Below are 27,277 nucleotides of genomic sequence, written 5' to 3' on the forward strand. Positions count from 1 at the left end.
ACCAACACTGAAAACAGACAAAATACCACTGCTGTTAGCAAATAAAAATTCTAGAAATATATTACAGCTGACTCCACTAGTGGTTTTTTTTTTTTTTGCAATACCCTCTTCTCTGCTACTTTTAACATAGAAACCGAGGCCACTGTAATCTGAGCATAAGATATTTTTAGCTAGAACATATAATACTCCTTGCAGCTCTCAGCATTCCCTTGGGAAAGGTGTAATGATGGGTTCTGTCTGGATAGCACCGAGTATGTAGTAGTAGTGTGGCTTGAGAGATGAAAAAACCAAAGCAATTCTACACAGCAATCTCAGGTTTTGTAGGAGTTTTCATGTCTTAATATGTAAGTTCAGGCCGAGTGCTGAAAGCAGGCAGGTAAATCCATGCCTTTGATTTCTATCACTCTATTTGTTAGCAAGGAATGGAACTGAAGTGATTAATCAAATTTAGAAGATGTGGAATCAATTCCATTGGTTCCCTAAGCAAAATTAGAATTTCATCAAGAGATAAGCTTAATTGGTATTCATGTTGACTTACAGCGATGGTGTCTAAGATATCTGGAATTGCTCTGATTGCTGATGCCCACACTTCAAGTGCTCTATTTAAAAACTAAAATAGGAAATGAACTTTACATGCACAGCCACTGATAAGATAGAAGGGTTAAAGCGTATCATCAAAGCTATGCAAACCTTCTTGTGGTGGAAAAGCAAGAAAGATAAAAATGGAGATACACTTAATCCAGGCTTCAAAAACCAGACTTAAAAAATAAAATAATAGTAATATTAATATCCCATTGCTATTCACCTAGCCGCATTGCTGTAGAAAGCTGGGAATAGAATGGTAAGTGGTGGAATAACATAAGAAAATATGTTCTATATGAAACTTGCTACCAGCATACTAATGTCTGTACTCCCTTTATCTGCAAACAGCAGGTGCATAAAGCAGGGTGGTTTGTGGCACCAGGCAGCATGGCAAGCAAAGCTGCTCTTTGCCTGTGCTACTCATGGGGTCCGCCTTCAATATCGGCAGGGTTCTTTCCAGCCACTGTGGATAGGTTTTATTCCCCTGGTTTTGCTCACCTAAAAGTTAGGCATCTCATTTGAGATGGAGGTGCCTGCCAAGAAAAAGTAAATAACTACCTTAGACTGCATATTGACTTCAGCTAAATAAAAGTTAAGTGACATCAATCTCCTCCTTTGTTAGTAGAGCCGTGCAAATTTTGGAATTTTCAATCCATTTTATCTTGATTCCTCCCCAAGCAGACTTTTTCTTTTTTTTTTAAAGATAATGGATATTCTGGAAGGTTTCGGTACAAGCTAAACCAACAGTGTTGACATTCTGGTAATTGAAATGTTTCATTGAAGTTTGTTGAACTGCCCTGACACATTTCTTCTCAAATTGGTTCAAGCTGAAATGCCATTTCACAGTACAATATGTTTTGTATGTTGTATTTGATCAGTGGATTCAGGAGTTTTACCAATTAATTGCCTTTATTTTTTTAACTCCCTATTTCTCTAAATCCAACAGCAGTCACAAGAAGACAGAATTCTTTCCCCAAATAACAAAAAAGTTCAAAATGTGTTAAATGTGTTAAAATGTTCACAGGTTTGGAATCTGATTTTGAACAGCGGAGCAGCAGAAGAAAGGCAGAAGCAGATGGTGGCCGCGAGTGCTCAGAAGGCTGCAGGGGAATGGTCCTGCCTAGGAGCCCGAGAGAGCGATCCAGACATAGCACAAAACCATGAGCAGAGCCAACCCTTTAGTTAAAGACACCTGCTGGGTCCTTGCGTTTCACATGGGAGCAGGAGAATCCCCTTGAGTTTGAGGCTCCAAGGGGAAGCTGTAGGACCTTGGCAATTACCAGATAATTCCCCCCACCCATAGTTTTAGAAGAAGTCTCCAGTCCCGACATCTGCTCAGGTGGTTTTGCATAAGGCTGTTGGAAGACAGCTTTTCATTTCAGCGCTCAATCAGTCCCCCATGTTTCCTTTGAGAAATGGCAATAACCTGAGTGCAAAACACCAAAAAAAAAAAAAAAAAGCATGGCATGGGAGAGAAGAATTTACCATGTAGAGCAGCTTTTTTCATGGCAGAGAATCAACTACCATCCTTCACAGAGATGGGACTGAGCTGTGTCTTACAAGCAAGTCTAGCAGCCAACAAGTATTGAGCATATTTTATTGACCCCAAACATACTTCTTGTCCAGTCCCCAGAAAAGGATTTAAATTATGAATATTTGCTTATTACTGATGAATTTACCATGTAGAGCAGCTTTTTTCATGGCAGAGAATCAACTACCATCCTTCACAGAGATGGGACTGAGCTGTGTCTTACAAGCAAGTCTAGCAGCCAACAAGTATTGAGCATATTTTATTGACCCCAAACATACTTCTTGTCCAGTCCCCAGAAAAGGATTTAAATTATGAATATTTGCTTATTACTGATTATTAATGCATGGAAAGTGCTGTATATGACTAATGCATTCTATCAGCCTACTTCATTGCTTGGTTTTCCCTCTGCTATCCTCATTTAATTTCCGAGTGGAGTGAATCACATATGTTTATGTGCATTCACTACAGTGTTTGGGGATCCTCAGCCCATGGTGAGGGAATAGCACCTCTCTCTGGTAAAGCAAAAGGGGTTCCATTTCTTGTTTATTAAAATGCTTCAATCAAAAAGAATTTTTATAAAATAAGTTTTCCATGAGCGTCCTGATCCTGAATCCACTGAAGGTGACAACAAGACATACATTTCTGATGAGATCAGTGTCTAGACTTGAAAATTTGCTTTAATATATAAATTGTTCTCTCCTACTCTTTCTTTTCCACTTTTTCTCAGCAGACACATGAAATGATAGAAGAGAGAAGTGAGATGAAGAAAAGTCCATTGCACTTGCTGAGAGTATACGACATACTTGAAAATAGCTCATACCAGTATCAGACCCCACAGGGTGGGAGCTCAGAGCATAAAGCTTGTTAGTTTTCTTTGTTGCGTTTAATTTTACATGGAGGTCCAGTCCCCATGCCAGGAAAAAGTGGTGCATTCAGCAAAGGGCAAACAAAATCTTTTCAAACTGTTGCCCACTGGACAAACGGTATTGCTGCCAAAAGCCCATTTCACAAGACTTTGATCCAAAGGAGGTTAATTGCCCAAAAGAAAACCTGAAGCTGTACTGCTAGATGATCCAGAGAAGGTGATCGGGGGATCACGGGAGGAGAGAGCAGGTAAAACCAGCTAGGATTAGCCAACCATGGAATTTCTTTTTTGATTCCTGCAGCTGGTAACCTTGAATTCCCTCTCTAAGGTGGCCAGCAGCATGAACCAAAGATAAACCCAGCTACTCAGGGGTTGAGCCATATGAATGAGGGTGAATTTAGATATTTCTGAAAATTTTGAAGTAGAATACTCAATGCAGAGGGGACATTAAGACAGGGATCAGTAAGCAGACCTGGTACAGGTATGTTCAGGCTTTATCTTACCATCTAGTGTAAAAATGTATTAATTTGGGAATTTTTTTAAGGACTTAGGCGTATGCTTCAAATGCAATGAAGTAGTCTACATAAATGAGACCATACAAGCTGTTGAAGATCTGGGCAATGATCTGTTTGAGCTGCAGAGAAGATGGGAGAGACAAGTGGGGCTGGAGGAAACAGTCCGTGCCCCAGAAAGGGGGCTGAGGACCTTCACTGCTGGACCATGGCAAGAGATTCAGAAGGTTACACTTCAGACTCAGAAAATATGAAGATATATTTCAAATAACAGGGGCCCAAATACTGCAGAGCTTGGTAAACTTGAAAAGGCTTGATTAAAAAACCCTCAGAGGAAATCAAATAAAAATATTTCACGGTGCTTTTATTAATATGGATAGTCTATTAATTAGCTCTTCCTAGTTAACACACTTCTCTTTACATACTTACAAACTAACATTAATATAAAGCAGAGTTACCTTGTCATATTAAGAGTGATTTCGATCAGGGAGAGCAGTGACCATGTATGCGTGACGATCAGGAATAAACTATTATCATGAGTGAAAGAAAGAAGGTGAAAGAGAAAGAATATCCTTTCCCCTTAGGGTGGAATAGGTCTAGTTGCACTATTTCTGTAACAAAAGATTGAATTTGTCTAAATAATTTTGAAGACTCTTTGTGATCCGACTTATTTAGCAATGTGTCCATCACAGTTTTGCTGTCAGAACCATAAGGGATCGGTATTTCCTTTTTTTTTTTTTTTCACTATTTATAACCCAACCACATATATATATATATTTTTTTTTAAAAAGCTAGTAAAGGAGTCCAGGGAGATTATGAATGCTGCACAAGAAAATGGGAGCAGAAATAAGGATAGCTTTAGCTAAAAGAGTTAATCTGTATGTGACATGTCAGGGTTTAATCTTATAAAGAGAGAAAGAGAGAGCAAATTCCTTCTCTTTTTTCTGAGCAAAGATACGTATGATTTTAGTACTTTAATTAGCTGCGTACTTTAATTACAGCCATACAAATCCTTATTTCATTTTCTGGTTTCTGTCACAAAGATCTCTGGAAAAACTCTGTATAGCTGAGTTATTTCCTCCTCTTTAAAACCATGGCATTAGCTATTTTGTCAGTTAATAATCAAAGAGCCTCATGAATTCTACTTTGCACCAGTGAACACACTGGTAAGGGCGTTTTGCACATGGAGAGTTTAAACACACACACCCACACCCCCTTCGCCTCAGCGTAAATCCTGCTCCTTTTGTTTACTCCTGCTAAGCAGCAGAAGGCCTCTGGGATGCTCAAAAATTACAGTGTGCTTATAATTATTGTTAGCAAATTAATACCGAAGCACAAGTAAATACCGTATGCAGTATGTAAATATTTCTTATAAGCAAATCAGAAGGGGCGTATCAGGGTACTAGAACCTCAAGATCTAGGCTTAATTCAACTATTTAACTTGTACATTTTGAACAGTGCTCTCCTTGCTCCTGTTCTCAGCAACGTCAGAAAATCCAGAGATTACCTGTGCAAACTGCGTCCTGAGCATGTTTTCTACACACTGTAGGGATGGGCTGCGTCTAATAGGAATGAGCAGGCATTTCTGTTGAATAGACCGTACAATTAAAATGCACGTAAAGATTTGACTGAACACTGGTTAGAACAATATTTTTCATCATTAGCTGAGAAGTTAAACAGAAAATAAAGCTGCCATTAGTGAAAGGGGGGGAAATCATTGGAAAGTTCTCTGTACCCTGTGGCATGGATTGCTTACCCAAATTTTGCTGTTTCATTGCGAGTAACTATATGAAATACTTCTCCGATTTGCACTTTCTTTCACGTATACTTCTCCTAATTACTTTTGTCTGTATTGTCTGGTACTGCAATACGGGATAGGGAAATATTTCTTTGTGTCACAGGTTTGCATAATGTTGTTTTAACGAATAGTAATTATTTTAAGTCTTATGCAACCCAAACTAACCTCCTTGAGCAACCAGTCCTGCATGCAAAATCGGGTGTTCGATTTCCAGAGCTTTATGAATTACCGATGGTCTTTTCAGTCTTGGAAAATGATAACGTGATAAAACAGTGTGGCTGTTATATTTGGGAACTGAAAGAGACGCTGAGAAAGATTACAGTTCGTAGACACCATTGCCCAGTTCATCCATCTGTCTACATTTGCATATGGAAATATCACCACAGCTATATATCGTGTATACGAGTCACAACTTACTCCAGTCAGTAAGTTGCTTTTGATTTTAATGCTTTACCATTTAATTGCCGTTAGCATGGAATAAGGCAGATGGTTTGTGGCAGCTCACAAATAAGCTGTTAGCCATCACAGACAAAAGGTCAGTAAGGCCCTGCTGAAGACCATGCAACCCCATACTGGTTGGTGATGGAGCGTACCAGTATGCTGGTCCAGTGGCTAAATCCTTCCTAAACAGAAGAAACAGAACATGAAGGCTGATTTAGCTATGGGTTATTATACAACCTGTACAGCTGTGAAGCAATTAAGCCGCAGCCTGGGGGTATATTCTGCTTCCCTGAAGCCTCCACTGATGTCTCCTACATGAAGCTGATTCAGTCAGGCTTTGCGTGTGGCAAACAGTCAGCTCTGATAGTGTTGCAGTGAATTAACCGCTGATGAACGCAAACGTATGTATCGTACAATTACCCGCGTGTATTCGGTTTGGCTTTGTTCTTAATCAGCTTTATATCTGCAGAACGGTATGGCCGCTGCTAAAGACAAATAGGCCTCTGGCATCAAAGTTTTCTGTCAATGAGCTGTCAAAAGCAATGCTAAGTCAGCTGCGTTTCGGCGACGTTTAAATAAGATTAAACCAGACAACACCCAACAATCCAGCAACCGGTTGATGACAGTACCTTTTGTTTTGGCGCAGAACCTCTGAGCCCTTTCTCCAGTTAATGACTGCTCTGGGAGAAGCACTCGGTTTACAACCAATTGTAACTTCACCTCCAACTTGGACAACGGACGTTTTTTTTACAGGATTTTTGGAAAAATCTGGTGCTGCAGCTAAAAATAGAGAAATAAGAAGAAGAGCAGAACAGTATGCAGGTGGCAAGTTACTAAATGAACTTGCTAAATTCTTCGAGTTACATACTAGGTGAATCCAATAATCACTTTGCTTTCGAGGTTTCTGCAAAAGTGGATAGATCAAACATGAAAAATGTATTTAAGTACCAAAAAACCAGAACCCATTGTATCTTATTTATGCTATTTCTAAACTGTCTACCTAAAAACTGTCTGCTCTGGCAATCTTTCCTTAGGGTTATCTGCAGACTGAGAGAAAGGGTTGATCTGTGATGAAGAATGAGATTCCTGAGCAGAGTGATAAACATCACACTCCTGAGCACCATAGAATGGGTTGGGTTGGAAGGGACCTTAAAGACCACCTAGTTCCACCCCCCTGTCATGGGCAGGGACACCTTCCACTAGGCCAGGTTGCTCAAAGCCCCATCCAACCTGGCCTTGAACACTTCCAGGGATGGGGCATCCCCAAATTCTCTGAGCAACCTGTTCCAGTGCCTCACCACCCTCATCCTGAAGAATTTCCTCCTTATATCTAATCTAAATCTACCCTCTTTCAGATTAAAGCCATTACCCCTTGTCCTATCACTCCAGGCCCTTGTAAAAAATTCCTCTCCAGCTTTCTTGCAGGCCCCCTTTCAGGCACTGGAAGGCTGCTATAAGGTCTCCCTGCAGCCTTCTCTTCTCCAGGCTGAACAACCCCAATTCTCTAAGCCTGCCTTCATAGGAGAGGTGCTCCAGCCCTCAGATCATCTTCATGGCCCTCCTCTGGACTTGCTCCAACAGGTCCAGGCCCTTCTTAATTTGAGGGCCCCAGAGCTGGATGCAGTACTCCAGGTGGGGTCTCATGAGAGCAGAGGGGCAGAATCGCCTTCCTTGACCTGCTGGCCACGCTTCTCCTGATGCAGGCCAGGGTACAGTTAGACTTCTTGGCTGTCAGCGCACATTGCCGGCTGATGTTGAACTTCTCAGCAACCAACACCCCCAAGTCCTTCTTCTCAAGGCTGCTCTCAATCCATTCTCTGCCCAGCCTCTATTTGTGCTTGGAATGACCCTGATCCATGTGCCCAGCCACACCTGTTCGTCTGCAGAGTTTAGAGTATTCAGTTACAAATACACTTTTTCAATGGCTTTCTGTTCGTGAACTGACACTGTTTTCTGGAAATGTATTTATTTTTCCAGTAACTTATGTGAAAATTTACTCCTGGAGAAGGAGAAAACACAGGACCTGTACACCAGTTAGGTGATTCTAAAGTCTGTGTTTTACTGGTTTCACTAGTACTTGGCTGTTGAACAAACTTTATATTTGGATATCTGTAACAGGATACTTTTTATAATATATGAACAAATTCAATTTTATGTGCATCTCTGCTAATAGTTAATGAGATTATTTGCTATATGTTATTTGTTTTTATATACATATTTGCCATATGCTCTTTGTTTATAGTTAAAACTATTTTTCCCACTTTCTGAACAGTTAATGAGATTATATGTTGATTACATTGCTATATGTTATTTGGTTTTATATACATATTTGCCATATGCTCTTTTTTTATAGTTAAAACTATTTTTCCCACTTTCTGAAACTGACTTTTAAAAACTGCAGAATAACTATTAATAACTCGTAATGCTAAGTGAGAAACAGCATTCGTTAAAATTGTGTGTATGTGATAAAAAAAGACCACGCAGGGGATCAGAATTTTCCTCCAAACCCGTCACAAAATAATAATAATAATAATAATAACAACAACAACTTTCACCCATGGCTGATGAAGAGCAAGCAGCAAAGAAATATCATCAGACTTGAACTGCCAGGTGGAATTTAATCTGTTTATTTCTTGATTACTAATTTTTTTTAAATGAGTGCCCTGTTATACTCAGTACCTGCTCATTTTCGTGGCATTTACTCACCTATCACCCGCAACTCAGCATTGGCATAAATAGTATCGTACTTGTTTTCTGCCACACACTGATAGAGGCCAGAGTCTGACATATTCAGCATATGTATGATAAGAGTCCCATTTTCTATTTGAATTCTTTCCTGATAAAAGACAGACAAGCAAAAAACATTGACAGAGCCAATGAGTGTACAAACCCAAAGTTTTCTGGTATCACACCACTGCACCTGATCATAACTGCGAAGCAGAAATGTTATTTTCTTGGAAGCAATGTGAATGAACACATCAGAAATATGATGTACACCTTGGCTATATGATGGTGGTTCAAACTTCTTCAAACTTTTCAAGAACTCCAGACACGTGCTGCAGAGTCATTGCCTCGGGCAGGTTTGCCCAGATGCTCCAGCTGTTGCATGTGTTTCTCTGCAGTGCTGAACTCTGAATCTGGGAGCGTGCTTCACCCTGGAGCAGATGCAGAAGCAGCTACTGCAGGGCAGGTATGGCTGCTCCCAGCTGGGGGCCTGGAGCATCTTCCATACAGCCCCCAAGAAGCAGCACCTGCAGCCCCATCCGGTGAAGCATGGCCTACACCCCTCGTCTGATTAAATGAATCTGATGATGATAACCTAAGATGATCGGAAAAAGCTCCACAGGAGACAGAGGTGCTCAAATAATGGAAAAAAGATTTGGATATCATCGGACAACAAGTCGCAGAAAAAATGATCCACTGAAAAAGATTTGCTGAAAGCCAACCTAAATTCCTACTGGAAACCCACAGGCGACAGTTCAGATCAGAGGGAGAGCATGCTCCTCACGGCTTGAATTTCTACACACCCTAAGTTTCTTCCGTGAAATTCTGCTGAAATAGAGGAAACTATGCAGTGGGTAAATTTGGACCAGAACTGAGGTTTTGTTATATTAAAAGGAGTTTTATTTGCTCTGTTTTGGCAAACAGAAAAAAAAGCCTGTTTCATGCTACAAGCATAACTTAAAGCTAAATATTTTGTGATTTTACAATTACTAGCCTCTGGAGACAATAATAGCTACCCTTCAAAGTGGAACAGTGAGAAGGAGAAGAGAATACATTCCCCAAAACAAATCAGTGTGGAAGAAACCCACAGCAGGGAATAAAAATTCCATCACCAAATGCAGGTCTGAAACACCAGGTATTACTCCTATTATTATGCTGCTCCTTTAGTCTGGCTCTGCTGCCTCTGAAGCAGTAATGGGAGCATACATTGCTAGAGTATACATTACAGCCTTTGCTGAACAGCTACAGGCATCTAAAATGTATTTGTGAACTGCTGAACGTATATATCCTGACTTGCTGTGTTGCCACGGATAAGGCGGTTGCAGAGCCTGTTGGGGGGATTTCTCTCGTGGTGCTTGCAGAGGGGAGAGTGCCATCTATTGAGCCAGAGAGTCGTATTTTCCACTACTCTGGCTTTTCCTTGGAGGTCTCCCAACCAAGATCTGACCCAGACCAACCTTGTTTAGCTGGGAAATTTGATGAGAGCACAGCCTGTGGTTGTATGGCTGGTGTATTGCACACTAATTAACAACATTACATTACTTATCCACTGCTAATTTTTTCTGAGGCTCTCGCTACAGATATCTTTTGCATACTTAGTTTTACCTTCGGGCTGTTTGCTATCCTCTCAATGCATTCTATTTTTATAAACAGCTTTGGAATACAAAACCCCCTTCTGAAGCAACGCTCGCGTTTCATGCGTACGCCAAATCCCCCACCGTTCTCTGCTGGCTCCTTTGTACTAGGCAGACAAAGGGAAGAATACAGCACGCCGTGTACACAAGCGGGAATAATGCCGAGATGCCCAACCAGGTGGTCAGGGGGAAAGGGTTGACAAAGAGTAGACAATATCCTCAGAATCAGCCCCAAGGTGGAAAGCATCCAGAAGGTATTCTTCCTGTGATATTGCCAACAAGCAGGGTGCTGGGACAGACTGAATATTTTATTACACCTCCCTTGTACTTGCACCTCCAAACTATCCACGGCGAAAATGTGAGTAGAAAATGTGTCTGTAGAGTGGTTTATTCTTTTTTTTTTATTCAAACCATGCAATTGAAGAGCAACAGATCTAAGTATCACCACCTTCATAGAGAGAGAAACTAGATAATCTTGCTTAGGAAGAGATGACAATGAATAGAATGAGCAGGTTCAGAAAAATTGCGATCCAAATAAATTCTGGCTAGCCTTCTCAGACGCTAGTTGGGCTCTGTTTAGAACAAATCCAGCAGAAAATCGTATGGAAGATTGGACCCCCCTCCAACTGCTTCAAATAAGTACTAGTAAGTCAAACAAGTGCTGGTTCTGCAACCCAGCAGGTGCTAATTTGCCCCATATGTCTTGGAAACGAGTCTGTATCTGTTCTTGCTAGACAGAAATTAATCACAATATTATTTTTTCCAACCACATAAGAATGCATTACAGATGAGCCATGCCATTTTATGCCCGGCAGATGCTGAATAGATGCTTAATAAAAAGGAAAACTCGTCCTCAGCAGAACGCAAACACAGCAAAAAGTCTCTTGACGTAGAAGTCACTCTCCACGAGGTCACCAACAACTGGAGATTGGAAGACGGATATGCCAAAGCTTGGCCACCACAGAAGTATAATGGTACTGCCTGGACAGAGACAAAGCTGGGCTCTCAAAGACCCGTCTACATAAGCATCTGATCAGGTTTCTTAAACATTTGAGCTCCAATTGATTTCCCCTCTCCTCCTGCACTCCTATCCCTTCACTACTTTCCACTCCACTGGGTCCTTGTTTTTCCTTTAAGTGATTTTTTTCACTTATTCACCTTCTGCTTATAACTTCATATGGTTTTCTTTAGTCTATTATTCCTCTACACAGCACCAGAAAAGTATTAACCTCAGTGTTAGCTGACTTTCATAGCTGACTGATTAATTCAGTTAAAGGATTAACATGGCATAAGAACGGCCATACTGCATGAGACCAAAGGTCCATCCAGCCTACCGATTAAGAACAGAAACAGAAGAAAAGTGCAAGTTAACAGGCTGATGAGTTTGCAATGCCAGCTCGGAAATGCTCTTCAACAAAAAGTCAGTTGGCATCCTACTGGTGTCGCAAACTACAGATTGTGTCTATAAAAGTATTTAGTATTGATGCTTTGTAAGATAAATCATATGAAGAAATCGGTGTCTCTCTCTATATATAAACTGGCAATACCATACATTTTCAATAAAGATGAACTCCAAGAACTGAGGCTTTGCGTTGTGCAGAGTTTGTGCTGTTATTTTTCCATGTTAAGCTTTAATAACGTTTCTGTAAAAAAGGTAATGCACTGCAAAATTAATGTCACAACTAAATCACGTAAAAACAGAAAAGGGCAAGCAAGCAAACGGGATGACAGGAACCTTACCTCAGATGCGAGCGGCTGGCCGTTTTTTAGCCAGCTGTAGGAAGGGCTTGGTTTTCCTTTTGCCTTACATTCCCAAAATAAACTGTCATAGAGAGACAGAAAGGCATTTTGGATTTTTTTATCCCATTCTGGGAGTGCTGAAAAGAATATGCAAACCATTTTAAGCAGGAGAAAAATGATTTTGCTGGAGGTATGCTGCCATTAATTAATGAACTCGGCAAGGCTAATTAGTATTTGTCCCACACATTATTATATTGCAAGTGAATTCTGCACAACAATTCCCTGGCATTAAACTTCAGGACAAACTTGGGAAAATGATAGAGATCAAGTAGCTAGTAGGACAGGAATTTCAGTTTAGATGTTATTCCTTTTAATGGCCAAAATTTGCAGAAGCAGTGATTTTAGGTGCCTGGAATTGTCTACAAAAGCATTGAGACACCTACTTTCTAAAAAACAGTCCTCCTCTCAAAGCACTTGCATCTGTGTACCAAAAATAGAAATAACAAGTTCATTAGTAGCTAATAAAAATCATGGATTGTAAATATTACCCTTCTGGTTTACCCACATACCTGAGACCGTGGGTTCATACTGTGAGTTCATACCATGGGTTCATACTGTGGGTTGTAATTTACAACACAGATACTACACCAAAGGAATTGGGGCTACTCAGATTAGAGTAACACCTTCTGAATACTTGTGGCACATTGACATAAATTCATTGCTGTGTAAAAGCAGAATTTGCAAGACTCACATATGAGCTCTGTAAACATCCAGCTAAGTACTCAAGGACTGAGCTGAGTAGGAATTAGCTCGAGGCAGGCTGACATTTAGAATCGTTGTCAATATATAGGTGAATATGAGACCTAGGGAGGATGACTAACACCCACCTAACTTGGGGATAGACCAAAGCCACATGCAAGTGAGATACTAGGTTCCATCCCTCTGCTTCTAGCATAAGTGGCTGGTGTTATCCTGGGAGAGATTTTTGGCTGGGTAATTAAATCATAATTCTGTAGTCTCCATATGTATATAAATATGTATACACGCACATATATGTAGTTCTTACACAGAGCGGTTTAATTTTATGTTAACCTTTGAGACCAGCAGAACAAGCTACTAAAAAGCCTCCCTCTACAGCACGACCCTGCGGGGAGGTCGTGACTCTGCCCCAACAAAGCACCTTGGGATTGTCCAACATGAGATTAATCAACGCCAACGAGCCACTTCCCAGAATGGGAAAGTATCTTGGAAACAGTACACCATGCTTAAAAGCGATGCTAAATACTCGTCATTTTTACTGCTCTCAGAGCCTAAGGCATGAGGTCCAGGTATCGTACACAAAGCAGCAGTGTCCAGCAAAGAAACCCAATTTCCACGAGACAAGCTGCCTACAGAGCCAGAACACCGCAGCACAGGAATTAAGCGAGAGGAACTCAATTAGGTAGATAATATACCAGCCCACTCCTAATATGATAAAAAAAAAAAAATCTTGTGCAGAAGCTTCATGAATGCTGTTTATGTATTTCACTATGAACAGCTATTAATTAATTTACAAAGCACATTTCATAAGCGCATTGTTTTAGATTGTATTAACTGATCATAATTTTCTAATTGCCTATGCTGTTATCAATCATGTCCAGGTAATCTATGGAACTTAATTTTAATGGAACTGCTTGATTGATGTTCTGCAAGAATTAGTGAGCAATGAGAACAAAAATAACCCCCTAAAAGCAAAGAAATAATTAAATATTCAAAACAGCAGCAGACTGCTCTATTCCTGGCATATATCTTGATATTAGCCATGGCTGCAGGAGACTGGTAGCTTATCAGCAAAGCCTGCACCTCTTCATTAGAAGAGATTTACTTAGAAAAAAAGAAAAAAAAAAACCACTTGCCAAGGTCTTCTCCATAGATGTTAATTGTAGGCTCAGTCTAGCTTTCCGTAATTTTATTTTTCAGTGTTACGTTTTATTTCTTTTCCTTCTCTTTTGAAAGATTTATGAAGTAAAGAAAAGATCTCCCTTCTTATTCATGTCAAAATATGTTGCTTTCCCTGGGTATTAACCATGGGACTAAAGAGCGTATAATTCACCGTGGCTGTGAGGGACCATCATGTGGGACTTGGTTCACAGGAAATTAATGCAGGCGGGAAGGGAAAAGGAAAGGGAGAACAGTTTCACAGAAATATTATTCTCTACTTTTAGACAAGGCGGAAGGAGAGGGAGGCAGTGGAATGAGTTTCCCCCGCTTTGCCCTCATCTGTTTATGGAGCAATACAGTTCAGCTGGAATAGGAGGTGAAATAATCTTACGTTCGCATGAACCAAAACCTCATGAATCCTTCCCTGATCTGCATCTGGGGCAGCACAGCTTTATGCTGCTGTGAGCTATTGAGAGTAAATCTTTTTGCCTGCCCTTAATGTTTCATGTAAATGTACCAGGGATTTCTTTCTGCCTCATATTAACCTTTACAACTTCATCACGGCACAGCCCACATTTTCAATCTGAGTTTTAATGCAAAATGCCTTTATTTGCTGAGGATGTAATTCAGTGAAGGTCACTGCAGACCTCCAATCACTTTTTAATCCGCTTAACCTGAACTACATTTCGTATCTCCAGTAAGAGGCTAATAGACTTCATCTACAAAATACATCTGAACACCGTCATGCTCTGCAAAAAAAAATAAATGAAGAAATTAATCAATCTGCTTACCATAGACAAATAATTGACCTCTTGCAATGTTTCTTCCTCGAATGTTTCCTGCAATGCACTCATAAGAGCCTTCATCTTCTTGCTGAACATCTGGGATTTCAAGAACTCCTTTGGTTTTGTGTTCAATTTTCTTTGTCAATGGGTTTCCACCAGACCTCTTCCAGCTAATACTAGGGACAGGACTAAATAATTGTGTTTCATTAGAGAAAAAGAGAGGGCATTTGTTATAGCAGAGAAAAGATAACATGAAATCATTTCATAAGGGTAATAATATTTTTAAAAAGCAATCATTTGTTTCTAAGTGTGACATACAGAGGTTCATAAGTCTGAGACTTTATAACCTGTCCAATTTATTTAGGGGCACAAATCCAACAGTGGGATGAAGTCCTCAGTCAATTCTATGATTGCTGCTTAGGCTGATTTGGACTTTCCCCACAGTAGCTCTTAGGGCTCAAACCTGCTTTTCAACACTGTGACACTGAAGGAATGGCTTTGGAAGTCCAAATAAACACCATAGAAGCACTGAATTATTCACTGGTTTTCAGAGCAAACAAATTCCCCATAGCATTACAGGCATTTTCACACCTCAAAATAGGAAATATTGGATGAGAATTCAAAGGACCTAAAAATACCGATAAATCTCAGTATAAAAAATGGGAGCCAGGGCAGACGGACAGTTGAGCAAGGAAGTGGAAAAGGTGAGACATGGAAGCTGAAAGGAGACAGAGACAAAAGAGAATATTTCTTGTTTCATGTTTTTGTAGCTATCATTTTCATTTCTATTTGGATCAATATATTCTATACAATAAAAAAAAAAAAAAAAAAAAAGAAAACTGAAGGCAGCTATAAACACTTCTTGAATTCCTGGTAGTATCACAAACCATACAACCCTCACTTCCATGATCTACCACGTCACCAAAACACTTTGAAATATTAACAGTCTTGGATTTCACAGTTGCTTTCTGTTTCTGCAAACTAAAGTAAGCTGCTTTTTCTAAGCAGACAAGCAGTTTCATCTTGAACAACTTTTTCCAGAAGCTTTGGCTAAAGGCTGACTTTTTTCCATTGGAAGCAACATCAAGAGCAAACGCACAGCGCTGAACTCGCAAACATAACTTCCATGGAAATTAGAAGAGCACGATGCCTGCTAGCCCTCAAGGTCTCTGGCCTGTGGTCCTGGCTTACAAAAACTTTATTCCTTTTTAGCAGAGGCTGTAACCGCTCACAGCTTAAATTATTAAGGTCTCTGGTTCAAATCCTTGGTTATTGACCAAAGAAATCAAGTCACAAATACAGAACGGACAAATTACATAACACAGGTAAGGTTAGGCCTAATTTCTGCATTTTGAGTCTGGGTGGCTACGACATCCACGAGTTCACCCAAAGCCAGAAGAACCAGGACCCGGGAGAAGTGTGAGTACTCAGCAAATTACATGGATTGAAGAGCTGGGCAGGTGTTAGAGTCACCACAAACCCGGAGTCAACAGCAAGAGACTACGTACGGGACAATTTACAGCTGGGCCACTCTAACATACAATGAATAACAATCCCATACATTTGCTTAGTTCTGCATTTAAGCTTGAAAGATAGGGTGGGTAAACTGGAAGTCTCTAAATGTTTTCCTCATGCTGGTGGGAGATCAGCTGGGCAAGGGAACCTCCAAGCTGCCCTTTCCCTTGCTCCGTAAAACAGAAAAACACAGTCCCAAGACCATAAATTTAACAGAGGGATCTCCAAGAGCTATTTAAGCAGCGTAATAATTTCTCTAGCTGCCCTGCATTTTCTATCATAACTGAGCTGCCTGTGAAAATGGTTTGGAACTATATGCAATTTGCTCCAGATTTTGTAATAAACTCTGCACTGGTATGTATATATATAGGGATAATTCATATATACATATACACACAAGTTCGGACTCTTGCGTGACTCCTCCAATACAGCTGAACCATTCACTATGAATGAGAGACCAGGACACGTCAGACATCATTAACCAGTGAAAGAGCTGGAAAGAACAACTGAGATTTTATTCTTCTATTTCCTATTTTGGTTCAAGACCTATAAAGTTATTTAAATTCCAGATCTTTTCAGACACCAGTAGTTGTCATCACCACCTTTATTAACTGTCCTTCACTATAAGACCAAAACCTATTTCAGATGCAAGCTTGTTTAATAGCGTTCCTTACGAGGAAGTTTGAAAGGGCTTGTCTATTTTTCTCCAACGCACCGGTTGGTCTGTTAAAAGGTGCTGTCTCTTCCACAAGCATTGCATGACATTATTCATGCAGAATTTCTGTAAATCAAGTTACTTCTTAGTTATTTAGAAGAAACGCAGCTCTTGTGCAGAATAGGTCTGTCCCTCAGTTGCCACGCTGAAGTCAGGAAAACAACCAGAGGCGTTTTGCAGCCTTACAGTAGATTGATACAGACTGTTGACAACACGAAGGAGAGCATGGCTGGCTTTTAAGATGCTATTGCATATTAAACAGTGGGTGAATAGCTACTGTATAACAGCAGCATGCAGTGCATTGAATGCCAGAAGCATTGAACTACTTACTTTAAAGGCATCTCTTCTGGATTTATTTTTTTTTTTTTGTAACAAAGAGATTAAAAGAAACTAACAGCCATATGGGAGAAGAAAAACAAATTAGATGCATTCATTCATGCTCTGCTACCTGAAAGTGCTTCATCTAAATATTTCCAATTTTACTAGCCATTTGTTTTCTCTTAGTACTGACTAATCATGAGTAAAGGAAAGTCTGTGCTGACACCAAGGCCAGAGGCAGGGCTCTGCAGGAAAAAGCCCCTTCTATCAATTTGTCAAGTCAAGTTTACCAAGGTTTGAGCTGAAGACGTCGTCCTGTTTTCCTTATCCACACGACATACTCATAATGACACGCTCGGGGATGTTTCAAGGCAAACTCACCTCATTTTTGGCCAAACACAAGGGTGTTTGAAACGCTCTCCCTCTGATGTTAATCGTGGCAGGATGACATTAAAAACCTCCGTGTTTGGTTCATCAACTTTGCTGTGTTTAAATACAGAATTGCAATAAATACTTAAGCGCACTTTGTTCTCCTGCCGGGGAGTCTCGCGCTGAGCGTCCTAGTTTTATCAGCAGAGGGAATTCATTTGTCAGGACAGCAGCTCCTCATCAGCCTGAGCTATAGGTTAAACGAGCAGACTGCAGGAGAATCCATAGCTCAGCTGTGTGCCACCATCCATAGGAAGGACCTTCGTTATCACAGCAGCTCGCGATGTGCATTTCTTCATCGCCTTTGCTGGCACCTCATGACCACAGGCTTCCCAGCACCTTCGGTCACTGTATTTTGCAGAAGGTGGTTTTTTGATTTCACCTTCTTCTGATGTTAATTTACGTCTTTAACACCAAATCTTTTAACAGCAACCCTTACTACAGGCCATATGAAACCTTTCAAGGTAAAAAAGACCCAGAATTTAAATTTAGGTAATTTCTTACAAAAAGCAATTTAATTATCTTACAAGCTGATGCTTCAAGAAGTGAAACTGTACTTTAGGTATAGTTAAGTGTATACACAACCTAATTTAACAAATAAAGCCTTGTGGATTTTTGTAGGATTATGTTGTATAATCATATTCTGTTGAAGGCCAGTATCTGCCTGCTACACAGACCAGTACCTTCCCAGGCGGATTAGGGGTGGTCCTGCAACTGGTGGGTCTTCTTTTTCATTTAGTCACTACCAATAACCAGATTAAATAGATACTGCTTGGGTCTAAAAAGTTTTGGAATATGTAAAGAAACAATGAGTACACTTTTCAAATTTATTGCACTTCATAGACAAAGTCTTGCTTTCACTTGAGTAAATAAGAAAAGAGTGCATAAATATCAGAGTGTCTTTGTACATAAATCTGCAGTTTATTTGAAACCTTCAGAGCATCTAGGAGTACTAATTTAATTTATATTCTACCATACAGGCAGCAAAATCAAAACCATAAGTTACGAACTCAGAAAGAAAAGTTGATGGAAAATATTTTTTGGTCGGTGACAAGTCTTGTCACACTGAACATGAAATTAATTTGTCTGCAGCATTACTGCCCGCACCAAGATGAAAGTTCCACCTTTTTGCAGCAAAGACTCAGCAGCCAGGTGATGCATTACATCTTTTGTCCTGTGCATCTGAGGACACTTCACAATAAAATTAAATCTACAGCTTCGATAATGAAGACCATGCCTGGTTAAACAAATGAGACAAAGCTGAGGATTGAAAGCTGCTATCATGTCTGCATCAACAGCTGACACAAGGAAGGATTAGGATCCAAGGGGCATAATAATTAAAGCACTCGGGCTTCTAATCATCCTGATGTATTACTTTGGAAACAAAGCAGCAGTTTTCTGGAACTCGATATTGTCTCATTCTCTTATGGTCACAAGCCACTCGCCTTAACTATGTACAAGAGGATCCTCCAGAGCTGCTGGCTCATCCCTTAAAATACAACTCTTAAGGTATTAGCTCTATCAGGAATGCGGGCTGAAAATAGCAAACTTCACTTGTGGTGGCAGAAGCCACTCATATATACATAGGATTTTAGAATCCTGTAATGGAGCCTTATATGGCCTCCTTGAGAATTTACTAGAATAGCCATCTAATGAAGTGAAGGCTGCTATTTTTACATACATTTAGTAAAGATGGTTATGTGGAAGCCCCTTGTAGCTTTATGATTATCTACTCATACTAACAGCCTTTAGAAAAACCCTTCCCTGAATACATTTACAAGAATATACGGGGTCTTCCCGTGAAAAATGAATATTCTGGGTTGAAAGAAATCCTGGTTTGTATTATTCACATATGCTCTTTACAACCTCAGCTGGCAATGGCCCATCTGCAGGGATTCTGAACAGATTATTTCCCTATCTTCGAGAAGAAAATGAAGAAAAACGTAAAAACAGACACAGTTTACTAAATGCGTGCAACAGACATGGAAACTACTTTGTTTATTTTCATTCCAGAAACTATTCTCATTTTTAAAAAAGTTATTTTGGAAGAAATCTAGACAAAGGAGCATAGTAACTCAACTGAATGTAACTCTACCAAATGTAACTCTTTCCATGGTACTCAATCAACTCAAAGACATAGTGAGCAATAATTTAGATGTATGGTATGATTAATACAGCTTGATCCAAAACATGACTTTTAATACTGGCATAGTATTAAACACTGTCAACATAATGAATATTAGTGCAGAACACAGTCTCATCTCTTCTATTAAATTGCCACAGGCTGCAATATTTGAAATAGTCAAGATACTATTTCGTATTTCAGTTTTCCCCCTTTTAAAGAATTAAGTTTGAAGTGCATTTTTCACTTTAGATTCCCCATGCCAATCGTCAGATAGTTGCATGCTGCTTACTTTCCTTTTTGCCTAACTGTATTTCCATCACATTGAGGACTACCTTGCTTTTCAAAAACTTCTCTACTATTCATGGTCTCTGTTCCGCAAAACACAATTCACAGTCAAGAGCTGACCCAAGCACTTTTGTCCATTCGGGTTCCATCCCTCCAAACTTTCTTCCCAGGAATAACTACTGACTCTTCCCTCCCCTCCCCATTTATTTTCCTCAAAACAAGCAAGGTTTTATGCCTGGGCTAGGAGACCATTTGTGAGAGTCAGTCACGACATTTTGATGTAAAATGCAAAGAAAGCTTTGCAGCAGAGGCATGCGGAATACACCTACCTTGGGGTGTCCCACAGCCCGCCTGAAGGAGTACTTTGTTAGGTGGCTTTGAGTTCCCCCAGGTAAAAAGGCATCTTAAATCTCAGCCATAAATACGGCCTCTTTTACTTGCATTTTAAATGTGGAAGCGTTTTTTGAGCAAGGTCCAGTAGGTATGATTTGCTGTTCTATATAGAAAAGAGATGCTATTTCTCTAAATACCATGAAAGTACTTTCATTTAAGACTTTTGGAGACCAAAACCACAGCAGGTTGCCTATAATCTGCCTTCGACGTGAAAGATTTCTGTTATTCATAGTGCAGAGGTAGCAGCAGCTGACAGCATTGTCTGAACCAGTGGACTAACAGTATGAATATAGAAAATTATGGATAATGGGAAAGCAGTTCTGAAATCCAAGAGAGATAATAAACCGTTAGTGCTTGTGGCAGATCAGAGGTATAGCTCAACAAATGTTGAGCTGAATTGATTTTAACATAAACAGACAATAGTAGGGGCTAGTGTTTTAGTGGAATTTAGGCATCTAAAGGTGCAGATGGCCACGCTGCTGCATTTCTATGTGCCTAACTACAATTGTAAACAGCTGGAGGTAGGAAACTTCAAGCTTTTAACAATACCACTAATCACCTACATACCTTTAGAAATCTGGCCTTATCTAGTAAGTTAAGAGTATTTCACCTGCAATCTGTTTCTCTTGCTTTATTCACATATAAATGCCAGCTCTGAAATAAAGCTTTTTTTCCTGATTGACATGTTAGTGAAAATGCAGTTGGAGGCTCTGTGCAGAGAGAAACCAGCCTGAAGAGAGTACGGTTCTGTGCAAGGCATCTTACCCATCAAAACCCAAATCTGGAGAGGAGAAATTCTCTAGCCACACCACTAATGAGCCTTTACTCACAAACAGCACCTCTCAAATACACACACTAAACTAGATGCACGTTAGTAGTATGATTAAAAGAAAAGGTTGTCAAGAAAGGATTTCTGCCCATGGAGCATTGGTATTTACTCAGTATAACTCCAGAGAAGTACAGCAGCACTGGTTTCAGCTGCAGCCCTATATATGAAGAAGAAAATGTATATTAAAGCTGCATTAACCCTCTCAGCCATTCCATTTTCTAAGCACAGCGAAGAGGGCACTGTGCTCACTGCGGGATTTCGTTATGCACGTGTCCTTTCAGTCCACTTTTTTTCCTCCTTATGGTGTTCTTAAAATGGCAAAGCCCATGTGCCACGTTAACGTGACCCATCTTTACCCCTTCAGTCGGAAGGCACCATTTTGTACATCTCATTTACTCGGTTTTTTTTAAATGCCTTTATGCAGTCAATGTATCATTGTTAAATGCTTTCCATGCAACAGATGGAAATATGAAATGACAACTTGAAATGTAAAGCCTGCACTGACTCACACACAATTAAGGAGGTATTTAAAGAGAAGTAGCTTGACAGTATTTGGAAAGGAAAATCAGCTTTAGCAGGAGCATTCCAGTCTGGTACTTGTTTTGGGCCAAAAAAAAAAAAATGCATATGCCCTTGAATATGGCTCTGTAGAAATATTCTTCACCCTTAAACAAAAATTAGCCACAAGATTAGTTTTTTTTATATAAAAATCTCCTCTGAAAGAGAAGGCCATTTCCCATCTTATTAACTTTTTATTTGCTTTATTTTTCTACTTCTCAGCATAGGTTCCAGAGGAACATTTGATTAATTTGTACTGTCTGCAAGTCAGGCTTTTAACCTCTGGGAAAGCTCTAAACACTTTAAAAGCTTACAGCCTTAAAACGGATTGTCAAAGTGAACTTAAACTAAATAGAGGTCAACAATCTAAGGTTATTTTAGCTTTTCCAGAGAAATAGATGCTCATTGGAAAGACTAGTTTTCGTAGGCTGGTTACACTTACTCAGTTAACCATCTGCTCTTTGAATACAGAGCACCCCTTGCTGTTTGAATGTGCTACTGCTTCTGTAAGTGAATACAACAGTATAAGCAACCTAGGAAAAATATAGGTGACCACCAGCCTAATAGATTGGCAGATTTTTAGCAGGAAGAGCTTCTGCTAGGGCTTCCAAGGGCTCCTCAGCTTTGGAGAAGAGGGTGCTAAGAGCCATGTGAATCTGTGCAACCCATCTAGACTGTCTATGTATTCTTGAAACACAGCCTCTTTCACCAAGTTTCATTCTTAGCAACAATGCCACACAGAAAAAAACATAGAATCATAGAATGTTTTGAGTTGGAAGGGTCCCCTAGAGGTCATCTAGTCCAACCCCCCTGCAGGGAGCAGGGACACCGCTAACTAGATCAGGTTGCTCAGAGCCCCGTCCAACCTGACCTTGATATTCCCATTTTGATGCAATTGGATGTGAATGTGCAGTTACACCACTGATTGCTGTAACCTGAAGTAAGGTCTTATCATCCCAGAGTAAAACTCCCAGGGAATATGGTCTCTGTTCTGATTTCCCACCTTCAAGCTACAAGCAAGGGAGCTTCAGTTATGGTGGTGTTTTCTCATTTCCTTATGAACACATTGCACAGAAACAATCAAACCAAGACAAGGTTAAAGAGGTAAGTTTTACAAATCCACATTCTGACCAGAAAAATTCTACTGTGCAAATTAAAAAGAACGATTGTTTCTCACTGTAGAACAGTGTTAGAAGCCACATTTTAATAAAAACCAAAAATCTTACTTTCCAAGGGCAAAGCATTCCAGTTTAACAGATGAGCCCTTCGCTGCATATGTTGTTTCTGGAAAGCGTACTTCAATCTTAGGTTCATACTCCCCCATCACACCTGTTGAACATCAAAACAGCTAGCACTCCAGTTGAGCCTCAGACCTGCCTAGTACAACAGAATTTCAGTGTAAAAGAAAGGATGCCATTAATAACGTTAAAGCCTTGTGTTCCACCGTGGCAATCAACACGTGATGTCTATGGAGCAGGCTTAGCCTGCTGGGTGAAAAATCAAACCCTATGCTGAAAGCTTATGTTAAATTTGTAATTCGTATGCATTTGAGAGTTGAAGAGCATGACTTTATACAAGCTCTACACGTACAAGTGTGTTATACTCGTGCATTAAGGTTTTAGAGATCATTTAGGGTTCCCACCTTTTGTTAAGAGGTGTTAACAAGCAACGCCTGTAACATCGATCACTTCTCAGGACACTGGATAGATTCTGGGTGCGAGAGAGAATGATGGAATTGTGTGTCCAAAATGCTTGTAAAACACAACTTCTTTAAACCATCCAAATGTGAGCTCCAGACTTGAGCAAGGCTGATGCAATTAGATGTAATTATCACTTCTGAAAATCTGGCTGAACATCTGATAAACTACAGATAACCCAGTATCCTTAAGGGCATTTAATTTTGCAGCAGGTTTGGGATTGCTTTAGCAACCTAAAATTTTAGCTGAACTTCTTAAAGGTGCACGCGTCTGCCAGCGTGGCTCAATCCAACAGTAATGACAAATAGGAAGCAGATATTTTCCTGCACATGGTGTCTTTGCCCAGATCCCACACTGAAAATGAACCAGTTCTTATTTTATATTTAACAGGGATCTGGCTAGTATCACACACACAATTCGCACCCTTGCCTCAGAGGCTGCCTGTTTAGGACCCAATCCAGGAGCCGCCAAAGTGAATGGGAGAAGATAAAAAAAGACTGATAGAACGAATCTGAGATAAAGGAATAAGGTAGTGACGGAAAGGAAGAAAATAGAAAAGATCTGAAGCATTTACAATCACAGTTTGCACCAAATTATTAACTTTTGAGCTGTGGAACTATAACTTGGGTTTGGGTGACCTGATTATGCTATAGAGCAGCACAGGTTCATAGCAGAAGTATTATTCTATAATGTAGAGTTGAGTTATTTATCCTAGAAACCTAACTCTGCACAGACTTTTGTTACTGATTGTCACCACTGCTTTGCAAACAGTACAAGTGTACTGAAATTTAGGTGAGCAAACTTAGAAAAAACTTTGTGTAAAGATTTCCCAGGAATATATTCCTCACTGTGAACATTTAATTAGAAGTGTTGCCAGAAAGGTATTTGTATTTGTGCAGGTGAGTTTCTCACCTCAGTGACTCATTTTTGAAACAGCTTTTTAGATTTGATATTTAAGCTATACCTAGATTATAAATTTAGAAAGTTTTGCTGGATTTAAACCTCAACACAGGCATCCGTAAGATGAAAAATATTGACATACCATTTGACATTCTCCTGCTATTTTTCAATGATCTTGAGCACGGCTTCCTTTATATATATTTATCTCATCACCCCTGTCCCGACAGCTCAGATCTCTTTTCAATCCAGCAGAAACTGTGGGATCCCGTCCCACTGCACAACTTTTTACTGGGAGCCTTTTACCTCCATGAGGATGTATAGCTGTATCAGTTTAACAACTACTGGAGATGGCCCCGGTTGGCATCGTGCCGCATGGTTTTGGCCAAGCGTGCCCCGATAACTTACCGTCGCTGCGGAGAGTGAGAGGAGTGGGTGGCCCCCGCACGCTTTGCTCTGCTTTAGCGTTCGTTACGGCGCAGGTGTAATTGCCCACATCCGACGGCTCTACTTTGGCAATGTACAGGTTTCCCGTTTCTTGTGAAACAAAGCGACGGCTATCTTCCTGAACACGTAAGGTATCGTTGTTGAAGATCCACGTATAGGACAAGCCTAGGAAACACCAGATACATATCATGCACCCTTTCCAGTATCAGCTGCTTCCCATTAGTGCTTAAGTGTAATATTGCCAGGTGAAAGAGCGAGTCCATTACAGGGCAAACTACTGGGGATGCACAAATTAGCAAAGGCAAGGTAAGCATTGCTTTAGTTTTAAACTCATTTCAAGCCACTTCAGAAGGTCACAGAAGTTTTTGTCCCCTGTTACTTTTCATTTTCCTGCTTAGCCTATTTTTAAGTAGGAATGGCAGTGCTGCAATGCCAGGAGAAAGCTGCTTTAGTAAATAATTTCTGTTTATAACACTGTCCCTCTAAACATCCAGAGAGCAAATTGCTGGTCAGTGTTACAGCTTCTTTCTTCACTCTGAATATGGGAAAGTGAAACTGGGAACGTGGAGCTTTACCATAAGACCCTCATGAAGGGGGGAGCTCAGCTGCTCACAAATATTTTGGAGATTATTTAATATTCGACCCTATTGCAGAGTTGACACTTATCTTCCATACTCACTCCTCTCCCTGTTTCTTGTCCTATTCTGCCTTCCTAGCTCTTTTCTGCCATCTTTTTCCATACGGTGTTTCACAATGCATACATGAATAACGTACGTCTATAGTCTAGGCAACTTAAAACTAATCTATTTGACTAGTCTACCTTGGAGGGGCAGATCTCCATCTGAGCTTACCACCCAAGGACCCTGCTTTTTGGCCAAGCCTTGTTACAGTGCCATGGGTGCCGCGGCGAGCGGGTTCAGTGCCTATAACACAACGTGCTGCGACTCAGGTGCCCCCGAGGTGTCCTGCCAGCCCTGCACCGCAGCTGCTCCGTGTCCCTGCCGGCACCCAACAGCGGGAGCAGGACTGAAATTCTGTCTTTAATAAGACACAATAAATCAGAAGTTGTAAAACCTACCAGTTTAGCTTCCCTTAATTAAATGTATAATTCATAAGCTAACAGAGTTCTGCCAACAGCTTCATTTTTACACATTTCCCCCATCAACAATCCCATTTGAAAAAGTTTATTTACATTTCTTTCCCCCCCTCACTTACAACACGGGTACGGTATGGTAATAAGTCTGCAAACTCCAGTAGTTTTGTGGAGTTTTATGTTACCATCTTCCAACATTTTAGGACTCTCATTAGAAAGGATGCATCTCCAGGGAGCAATCAATGACACTTTCTATACTTGGCTAAATCCTGCAATGAGCTCTGTTTTACTACAGCTTAATGTGAAACTTTTTCTCATGTACAGTCAGCCTAGAAGATGCAACAATTCCTAAAATAGCATAATAAACCACACGTGTGTACATGTGCATACACACAAGGTGAAAGCACCATGTCTTCACATGTGCATGCCCGTCTGCTTTTAGGTACCTGGTTAAAGCACCTATTTACAGGAGAAAATCTGGAGATGGGTTGGTTTTTCCACAGGGAAGATCAGCCTAGAGCTAGATACAGGTGATGTAGCCATGACCTGATGTGTCTTCCAGAGACATACTGTATACAGACTATGTTCCTGTCTCGGGCACAAAATTTGATGGCTATAGTCTGGCTGGACAAACAGACCAAAGTGACTGGTGTGGGCAAAACTCTAGCTTCAACTCTTTTGTTGAGGTTCTCTAGCCTGCAAGTTAGGGACTGTAAAGAAAATGCTGAAGATTTGAAGGGCAAATACTTTAATCTATGTTCAATTAAACAGTATGTTGTAAACTTGGGATTTCTGTGAAGAAATACCTTGGAACTGCAATCTCCTCAGGTTTCACAAAACCACCTGAGGGCTGGTGCCCTGAAATCCCTTTTGTGACAGCCAGAATCTTGCTTTCCTCCCCACACAGACCTATGCAAAGGCACATATGGGCTTATGTGCAACAAAACTGCTCTGAGGGGTTGAACCACCGATAGCTGAATGCACAGACTTTCATGAAAGGTTAGTGTATCTAATGATGAACCGGAGGTAGTTTAAAAAGTGAGATAAATAGGAAAAATTAGTTTGGAGGTTCCCTTCCCAAAGGCCAGTTCTTGTGCTGGCAATTGCACAGCTGAAGAAAGCACTGACCCACTCTGATAGGGCACCACCGTAGCTGCTACGACACCAAATGGATGCCCATGAAGGACCTTCAAGCCATCTTATGGCATGCTATCAAAAAACAGATTCCTGCTGTAGGACCTGGTGATGCAACTAAATTTTCTGTGTAGGTTAGAGCATACGAAGCCTAATAAAACTCTATTAAACCCAACTTTATGTTACACAGACATTCTTCATGAGGTCAACCTGTGAATTAATTAATCAGTAGAAAAGCACCAGTTCTTGTCTGTCCTGATTTCAGTTCTCAGGGGGTTGCAGCTGACTTCATCTTCCTAAGTTTCTGTTA

At 40.3% G+C, this 27,277-nt stretch overlaps 1 protein-coding gene across 1 annotated transcript in view; it reads right to left on the reverse strand.

Moving 5' to 3' along the window:
• Positions 1 to 27,277, reverse strand: part of CNTN6 (contactin 6) — a 103,705-nt gene that overhangs the window by 33,823 nt on the left and 42,605 nt on the right. The window contains exons 4-9 of the mRNA XM_009645962.1: positions 24,702 to 24,905; positions 22,926 to 23,028; positions 14,539 to 14,720; positions 11,828 to 11,964; positions 8,436 to 8,565; positions 6,359 to 6,509 (exon numbers count right to left, since the gene is read on the reverse strand). Coding sequence (XP_009644257.1) covers positions 6,359 to 6,509; positions 8,436 to 8,565; positions 11,828 to 11,964; positions 14,539 to 14,720; positions 22,926 to 23,028; positions 24,702 to 24,905 — 907 coding nt within the window. The remainder of the gene's footprint in view (positions 1 to 6,358; positions 6,510 to 8,435; positions 8,566 to 11,827; positions 11,965 to 14,538; positions 14,721 to 22,925; positions 23,029 to 24,701; positions 24,906 to 27,277) is intronic.

This window comes from Egretta garzetta, unplaced genomic scaffold (assembly GCF_000687185.1).
Source record: "Egretta garzetta isolate BGI_Z169 unplaced genomic scaffold, ASM68718v1 scaffold228, whole genome shotgun sequence".
NCBI classification, from domain to species: domain Eukaryota; kingdom Metazoa; phylum Chordata; class Aves; order Pelecaniformes; family Ardeidae; genus Egretta; species Egretta garzetta.